The sequence below is a fragment of the Eulemur rufifrons genome, chromosome 8 (assembly GCF_041146395.1).
Source record: "Eulemur rufifrons isolate Redbay chromosome 8, OSU_ERuf_1, whole genome shotgun sequence".
Taxonomy (NCBI): domain Eukaryota; kingdom Metazoa; phylum Chordata; class Mammalia; order Primates; family Lemuridae; genus Eulemur; species Eulemur rufifrons.
In genome coordinates this window covers 101,643,864-101,652,509 of record NC_090990.1, presented here as the reverse complement: position 1 = coordinate 101,652,509, position 8,646 = coordinate 101,643,864, and the positions used below count along the sequence as shown (strand labels likewise).

Below are 8,646 nucleotides of genomic sequence, written 5' to 3'. Positions count from 1 at the left end.
GGCATGATTCTAATGATCTGTTTTGCACAAGTGGGTCTAAGCACTTTTTTGCGAAGTCTGGCTGATTACTGCCCTTGCGTGAGCACACAGGTGATGCACTCTCAGCTCTGGGAGCTGGCTCCATACCATCTGATGGCGTTTGCTCTGACTGCTTAAGGGTTGGGGCTCCGCTCCCTCACCCTGAATTGCCAATTCGTGGCTAAGCTTCGTATCTCCCAAAGCCACCGAGGGAGAGAGTCTCGGTTCCAGCACCCAACCAAGTTCTAGAAGGAGGGAAGAGGGCAGAGGGCGACATCGCGCATGCGCATCGGTGTACGCAGGCGCAGCCTCTCTCCTTCCTCATCGCCTTGCACTCCCACCCAACCCCGGTGTCGGCCGTCCCGCCCCCCGGGAGCAAAAAAGGGATGCGATTGGGCATGCTGGGTGTCCATCAGACCGGGCTATTTTCTCTTCAATGCAATTGGCATTCGGGGAAAAGGCCTGTCAGCCGTGGTCTTCCTACTCCTTGGAGACTCAGCGCCACCGCGGACGCCGCTATTGGCGGAGGGCAGGGGCAGCGACTGCTCACTTCCGGCGCGGGCCTCGACGATTTCTCCCCCTCCCCCCGCCATCGCCCTCAGCCTTCCTACCCCCCGCCCTTCCACCATGGCCGCCTCTGTGTGGTATAGGGAGAAGCTGGTCCTCCGTGTCCTCCTATAGCGCTTACTGCCTCACCTTTACCCCTTAGGGGCCGGATCCAAAGAAGCCTCGCTCCCCAACCCTCGGGGCACCAGCCAGGAAGGTTTCCTACCCCCTACTTCAGGGGCAGGACTCCTCTTTTCCCCCCACCAGGAAACGGGGTAGAAACTTAGGGTTTTCCCTTCTCTTAGGGTCAGAAGCTCTTAAGGTCCACCACTGCAGGGGCGGAAGCCTCTCCTACCCTACCCATAGGGGCACAGACCTTTACTCCACTATACTTCTGCGCTAACGGCTTTCCTTCAGCATTGCCACTGCAAAGTCAGGACCTAGAGGACCGTCCGCCGTCACCCGCTCCGCAGGCGCGGCCTTTTGGAGGGAGGAGTGGAGCGGACAGGGATCCTTGCCCTCCTCTCCCCCCACTTGTTCCTCTTGCCCCTGGTCCCTGGCAACCCAGAGTTCCCCATTTCTAGGACTCTCCACCCATCCACTCCCTGACCTTTTCCTGTCTCCTGGCTGCAGCCATGGAGTTACAGAAGGGAAAAGGGACAGCAGCAGCAGCTGCTTCAGGAGCAGCGGGAGGTGGAGGAGGAGGAGCGGGAGCAGGAGCCCCAGGAGGGGGGAGGCTGCTACTTTCAACCAGTTTGGATGCCAAGGATGAGTTAGAGGAGGTAGGTGTGGGGGGTGGGAAAGGGAGTTAAGAAATTGGGTTGAGGAGGGATACTGGAGCGGATACGGGGTGAGGGTGGGGGTTGGGGGAGGAGGCCTTCAAGTTTTTTCTGAAGCAACACAAACTGCTCCAGCTTCCTGCTCCTGAAGGAAGAAGTGTGGGCCAACTTCCTGGACAGGTTGTCATAGAAACAGCAGCCACTAGTATGAAAATGGGTGGGGGGCATTGGTGAAGGAAGGGATACAGCATCCCGATGTACCGAATTTATTTTTGACATTCTCTTCCCACATACACACCACAGCTATTTTTTACTGTCAACCCTGTTTCAGACGTAGGTCATATATTGAGTTGAGAAGTAATGTGTGTTTGTATAGGTGTTTGGGGGCTGATAGAAGTGGGCAACAGACCTTGGACCCTCCTGTTAGATGGTTTCGTGAACTTCATGTAGACACAGCCAATTGCCAGTGATGTCAGCTGGGCATTTAGAATGAGTGAAGACTTAAAGAAAAGTGAGTAGTGTTTACTTTGGAGGCATCAGTTACAGCAGTGGGGTGAGAGAGTCAATGGGACCTAGGGGGCTCTCCTTCAGGGCCAGATAGTACACACACAGAGGAGAGAACACATATGTGCTGAGAAAGGGTGGAGTGAGGCAATGTGATGGACCTGAATGGGAACTTTTTGGGACCCCCTCCGTTCCCCACTTGTTCCCCTTGCCCTTGGCAGCCCAGAGTTGATCATGTATGCCTTTCCACTGCTACACAGGAGGTGACATAGTTAGGTATATGAGACCCAGAAGTGGGACATGATCAACTCTTTGTAAGGCCCAGTACATTCAACTCAGTGATTATCCAGGTACAGGATGAAGAAATTAACAGACCCTGGCTCTTCACTGGCCATTTCCCTACTTCTGACTTTGTTACTGCTCTTTATCAGATATTAGAGGGTGGGCAGGCAGATAGGTGAAACTCAAGAGTTTAGATTTGAAAAAATGTTCAGATACAAGATGGTGGAAAATACATGCAAAAGTGTACTTTGTGAATCAAGAGGTGGCTGTATGGCAACTTTGTGGATTATCCACCAGCGAATGTCTACTCACAGTCTGGCTTCCCATCATGCTTTTCCCCAATTCTATGTGCATTTAGATAAATCAGAATTTGTTTTCTGTTGTCTCTTTTTATCAACTAAGGTAGATATAATTAGGAGTGTATATAATACTTCTAAAAATAATGTATTCCCAAAACAAATGAAAATGATTTTACGATTGCCTGGCAATTTGAATTATCCACTTTTTTAGAGATGGCCACTGTCATTGTCAGTATTCATTGAGCCTTGTATTCTAGCACTGGACCTCTAGAATTGTAGAAAGTCAATAGGTGGCTGTTTTAGACCCCTCCACCAGTTTGGGTGGAGGGGAAAAGACCCCAAGGATTGGAATCCCCATCATGATTCTTAGAGGGATCATTGTATCTCTGCTTTCATTTGTACCGCAGGACAGTAAGCATCCTGTTCTGGGTAGTGACATATTTGCTAATAAATCAAATGATACAGCAGGAGGAGACCGCCAAAGAGAGGAAGCATTTATTTTCTTGCTTTTTTAGACTGTCTGAAAATGAACTTTCAACTGTTTCCAGGGAGAAGGGGGAAGGAGGGTCTCTTTGTTTTCTGATCTCCTTCATGATGTGGATGTTTCCTAGCATGTCTCAAACTGCGCCCTTTACTTCTTTGCCCTTTGTCCTTTGCTTTTGAATTTTCCAGCAAGCCTTGTCATGCTATTTTTTTCCCCCACGTGTGTGGTTCTGTTATCCCCACTAGACCAGAGTGTCTCTGAGGGCAAGACTTACTAGCTTCTTCCTCTGGGTCTCCCCACAGATCTCTGCACACAGAAGTTATCAAAACCTGGTGTTGGCCGGGCGCGGTGGCTCACGCCTGTAATCCTAGCACTCTGGGAGGCTGAGGCAGGAGGATCGCTCGAGGTCAGGAGTTTGAGACCAGCCTGAGCAAGAGAGAGACCCTGTCTCTACTAAAAATAGAAAGAAATTATATGGACAACTAAAATATATATATACAAAAAATTAGCCGGGCATGGTGGTGCATGCCTGTAGTCCCAGCTACTCGGGAGGCTGAGACAGGAGGATCGCTCAAGCTCAGGAGTTTGAGGTTGCTGTGAGCTAGGCTGATGCCACGGCACTCACTCTAGCCTGGGCAACAGAGTGAGACTCTGTCTCAAAAAAAAAAAAAAAAAAAACCTGGTGTTGACCGACCGAACTCTGCTTGTTCTGGCTTGGTTATTTTCCATCACAGATCTACCTATTGCCCAGGAACACAGAGTTAGCTTCCTGACCATATATGCTTACTGTGTGCTGAGTCTGGTAGGAAAATAGAATGGGGGAGATCCAAGGTCTGCCTTTCAGAGCGTATCGTCCAAAGGCTTGAGTTAACATACCCACAAGGAAGGTAAAAGGCGTAGTGAAGAGATGGGTCATTATAGCTGGGTGTGTTTAGGAAAGGACCTTTAGAGATCTGGAGTATGAAGCACCATAACTCTTCTACCCTAGGGAGCATTTGTTATATCTTTTCTTCTCTTTGGCCCTGTTCCTCCCTTTGAAGGCGGAAGTCTTCTTGCCCATCCCCTTCCCAGTCTGGGGAGGGAATGAGATAAAAATAGTGCCAGAGATTGGAGAGTTTAGAACATGTAGTTCCTAGTCTCATCAGCCTTTGCAGCTCCTGGTTATTCTGCCAAGGGGGGACCGGTCAGTGGAAGTCAGGTCGAAAGCAGGAGCTGTGGTCCTAGAAGTCAGAATTTCCTTTTAAGCTATGGATAGGTCTCAGGGTTGCATTTAGTTAGAGGTATGACCCTACCGGGTTTTTCCCAAGCAATAATATATGTCCTTTCTGTGAGGAATCTCTAGGGAATGGGTTTCATTTCTAATTTTTGTCCCTTTAAATCGTTATTTTGTATACAAATCACTCTTCGTTGTGGAATACTTAACCCAGTTTGTTCAATAACTCCTTACCAATATGGGTCTTTGCGGATTTTGTAGGTTGGATTGTACCTTCCTTTTCTGAAGATGGTAGAATCCCTCAGGGCCACCGACTTCCCACAAGGGCAGCACTATTTATTATATGCTTATTACCAAACTGTATATTCACCTGGCTGAGAGAGGGGAAATGGAGAGGTGAGAGGGATCCCTCCAACTTGATCTCCAACTTGAGTCTCCAGCTTTGGATATACACTGGCAAACAGAAAGGCCTCCCCCCTTCCTTCCCCATTCTATCTACTGTTGCTGTCATGGAAACCATGGTCAGGTAGTCTTGGTACTAGAAAAATTAGTTCAGGAGCTCCTAGAGATGGTAAATATTTACTCAGCTCTCTGAGGTGCCGTCATGGAGGGCTTACTTTGAACAGAGCCGTTCTGCCCGTAATTGCTGGCAACTGCATGCATGATTCCATCTTTACTAAGGGACTCTAGAGTCTGAAGGAAGAGGGGTACTGTTACTTGATTGTAGGGATCTGGTTTCCTGTGGCTGTCTTTGAGAGGACATGGTCCTTCTGTCACCCTGAATGATTTATAATAAGTTCTCCCATCCTTGTTTAGAAAAGTAATTTCTGTAGTTCAGAAAGAATAGCATCTTCTTTACTTCTGTTGCCAAAAAAGGACTGGCACTCACGTTTCTTTCCCTATTGCATTTATCCACCTACCCAAATTCTGGACTCTCCCACTTTCTGCATCCTTAGCTGGGCCTCCTTGTTCCAAGAGGCCACTTTTCTCGTTCACTGGGCAGTGACCCACAGAATTGACTAAAGCCTCTGAGCAGGGGAGGGGCCTAGAGAAACTGTTCAGTCCAAGGTCTCTTGAGTGTTAGATCGCAGCCAGACTCAGCTAGCCCATAGAGCTATGTAGCCAGCTTTGCAGAATCTTGATACAGGGTATATTAGTCAGAAGGTAGGTAGGAGAGAATTTCAGCCTGGTCAGGCACTTACCCGTGTCCTGTGGTAGGAGTTAGTTTTCAGGAATTTTTTTTTTTTTAAGAGACAGAATCTCACTCTGTCACTTAAGCTGGAGTACAGCGGCGTGATCAAAGCTCACTGCAGCCTCAAACTCCTGAGTTCAAGTGATCTTCCCACCACAGCCTCCTGAGTAGCTGGGACTACAGGTGCACACCACCATACTTGTCTAATTTTTGTATTTTTTGTAGACATGTCTCACTATGTTGCTCAGGCTGGTCTCAAACTCCTGGCCTCCCAAAGTGCTGCGATTACAGGTGTGAGCCACCATACCCAGCCAGTTTTTAGGAATCTTTAAGGACATGCTATTAGAGGTAGTGGTAGATGGGGTCTGGTCCTCATCGATTTAGTTGTATAAATTGCTGAGCTTCCTACAAATTGAACAGAGTCTAATTCTGAGGCTGTATGCTAGGTGCTTTCACATATGATGTCTTGTCTAATCCTCACAGCAACCTTACAGTACAGACATTATCTCCCTTTTTTTGTTTTGAGACAGGGATCTCACTGTGTTGCCCAGGCTGGTCTCAAACTCTTAGACTCAAGTGATCTTTCTACCTTAGCCTTTTGTGCAGCTGGCATTAAAGGCACAACAGTTTAGACATTATCTCTGTTTTTCAGATAAGAAAACCAGGGTTTAGAGAGGCCAAATAACCGAGGATTAGCCTAAGGCTAGCAAGCAGTGGAGGATTCCTTCTATACTGTGTTTCCTGTTGGTCACTGTGCTCTTTAGCTAGCTGCTGTTTGCCTTCTCTTGCCTCTCTGCTCTGTTGATTCAGCAGAGATTTCTCCCTTTGATGGGAAGCAATATCTAGAATTTTAGGATGCTGTGCTACTGTTTGTTCACCATCTCTCTCTACTCTGAAACTGCTTGTTAACCTAGGCTGGATACAGGGTTCCCCCCAGATCTCCCAGCAAGGACAGTCTGGACCTAGCAGCTAAAGTAATTGATCCTTTTCCAGGCCTTGATAACTATCTTGGGTAGAGAGGGATAAGATTTAAAAAGAGAAAATCCAGCCTGAGGTTTTTCCTTCCTGTCCCCTTATATAGGAGTTGGACTAGATAATGATGGATCTCAGAGCTTGTGGGAGAGGTGGGTTGCGAGAGTCACAGCTCAGCTTTCATGTGATCTCACACTTCTTTTTCACAAGTACGCAGGTGCTGTTTATTAAGGCTGAACTGCTGATCTGACCTGATTTGGGGGATACTTAGACCTGACTGATGTAGTACTTTCAAACCCAAGCAACTCTGGGCTTTTTTTTTTTTTTTTTTTTTTTGATATTTCTAACTTTGTTCAGAAGGGCTTATTTTAGGTTGGAGTTTTGTAGCTATGGGAGTTCCTTGCCTTAACACTGAGTTCTACCCTGTGCCACCTTATACTTTTACATAGGATGGACATAGACAACCGGAGAGTCATGGTCAAAGGAGAAACATGATTGTCTTTCATTCTTAGGTCTTTTCCCCATGTCCTTATATGTCAGTTTCTCAAAATGCTGCAATAGAATCACTTCTCAATAAGATATTTGACCTCTAAGATCAGGTGGAAGTAAACCAGCCTGCCTTTGTCCCTGTTTTGCCAGCATCGTTATCACTGGGAATTGGTTTTCCTTAAACAGTTTTTGGGTTAATCTTGAAGATAAAGTTTTAAAGGCCCCAGCAAGTAGTTTAGGTGATGATAATGGAGAGATTCGCTGACTTAACGTGAGATAACATTTTGTCAGTATTTTATGAGTATTGCTTCTTCAGATCAGGAACCAGTGACTAAGATCTCCTTAGAATGTTGAGCACATGCCATGTTAGGGTTGGCCTTTGAAACTGGAGTGGCCCTTGGGTAGGCTTTAATGTGGCTGTCCCCACCTTTGTTTAGCTAGAGACCCTGGCAGGTTTCAGTTTGGTCTTTTGTTCTCCATCACTCCTTTCCTTTCTTCATGCTCTCATTTTTTAAGTTTGTTTTTAACATTTTGGGGGGACATTTTGAACATAAAAAGGAAGAAAATAATATAATCTCCATGTAGCACATGGCAATCTTGTCTTTTTTTCTTTTAAAGTGAAAGCAAGTTTTATTTAGGAAATATAGATCTACTCCACAGACAGGGTAGAGGCTAGTTCTCCCTGCTGAGGAGACAGCATGTTTGGTTTTTTTGATTTTTTAATTTAAGTACTGGCTTCAACAATCTTGTTTTATTTCCCCTCAGCTGCCTCTGTATTATTTTGAAGTAAATGCAAGATCTGTCATTACATCTGTAAATACTTTATATGTATGTCTATGAGAGAAAGACTTTTTTAAAAACTTAGCCACAGCCACAATACTTATACCTAAAAACATTAACAATAATTCCTTAATATAAACACTAGTCAAATAGTGTTCAGATTTCTCTTGATTGTCTCATAAATTTCATTTGTAGTTGGTTTGTTCAAATCAGTAATCAAATGAGGTCCACATTTTATATCCAGTTGATATGTTTCTTTAATTTTATAATAAATTTTTATTTTAAAATAATTTCAAGGCTGGCCTTTAATCCTAGCACTTTGGGAAGCCTAGGCAGGAGGATTGCTTGAGCCCCGGAATTCAAGACCAGCCTGAACAACATAGTGAGACTCCTTCTCTACAAAAAATTTTTAAAAAATTAGCTGAGCATGGTGACACACACCTGTAGTGCTAGCTACTTGGGAGGATCACTGGAACCCAGGAGTTTGACATTACAGTGAGCTGTGATTGTGCCATTGCACTCCAGCCTGGCTGACAGAGCAAGACACTATCTAAAATTTTAAAAAATGAAATAAAATAGAAATAAATTAAATAATTTCAAACTTAAAAAGTATAATTCATAGGACTCTCATAGGACTCTTTACCCAGATTCATCAGTTATTAATATTTGCCACATTTGTTTTGTCATTATCTTTATAAATATTCTTATTTTAACCTTTTAAAAGTAAGCCGCAGCATGATGCCCTTTTAGGTTTAAATATTTCAATGTGTATTTCCTAGGAACAAGAATCTCCTCTTACATAACTACTGTTCTGTTACTAAGATTGGATCATTTAACATTGATATGTTGTTATTATCTCATTTATAGTGCATATTCAGATTTTATCAGTTGTCCAGGCTCACACATTGCATTTAAGTGTCATATCTCTTTATTATTCTATGATCTGGAACAGATTCTTAATCTATGTTTGTCTTTCATGACCTTAAACATTTTTGACAGGCCAGTTAATTTTGTAGGATATCTCTTAATTTGAGTTATCTGAAATTTCTTCCTTTCTTTCTTCCTTTGTTTCTTCCTTCCTTCCTTTT

General features: G+C 44.8%; 1 protein-coding gene across 1 annotated transcript in view; it reads left to right on the top strand.

Moving 5' to 3' along the window:
• The first annotated feature begins 610 nt into the window (after window positions 1-610).
• INTS3 (integrator complex subunit 3) overlaps window positions 611-8,646 on the top strand; it is a 41,763-nt gene continuing 33,727 nt past the window's right edge. Inside the window, exon 1 of the mRNA XM_069480574.1 lies at window positions 611-1,346. Coding sequence (XP_069336675.1) covers window positions 1,200-1,346 — 147 coding nt within the window. The 5' untranslated portion in view covers window positions 611-1,199. The remainder of the gene's footprint in view (window positions 1,347-8,646) is intronic.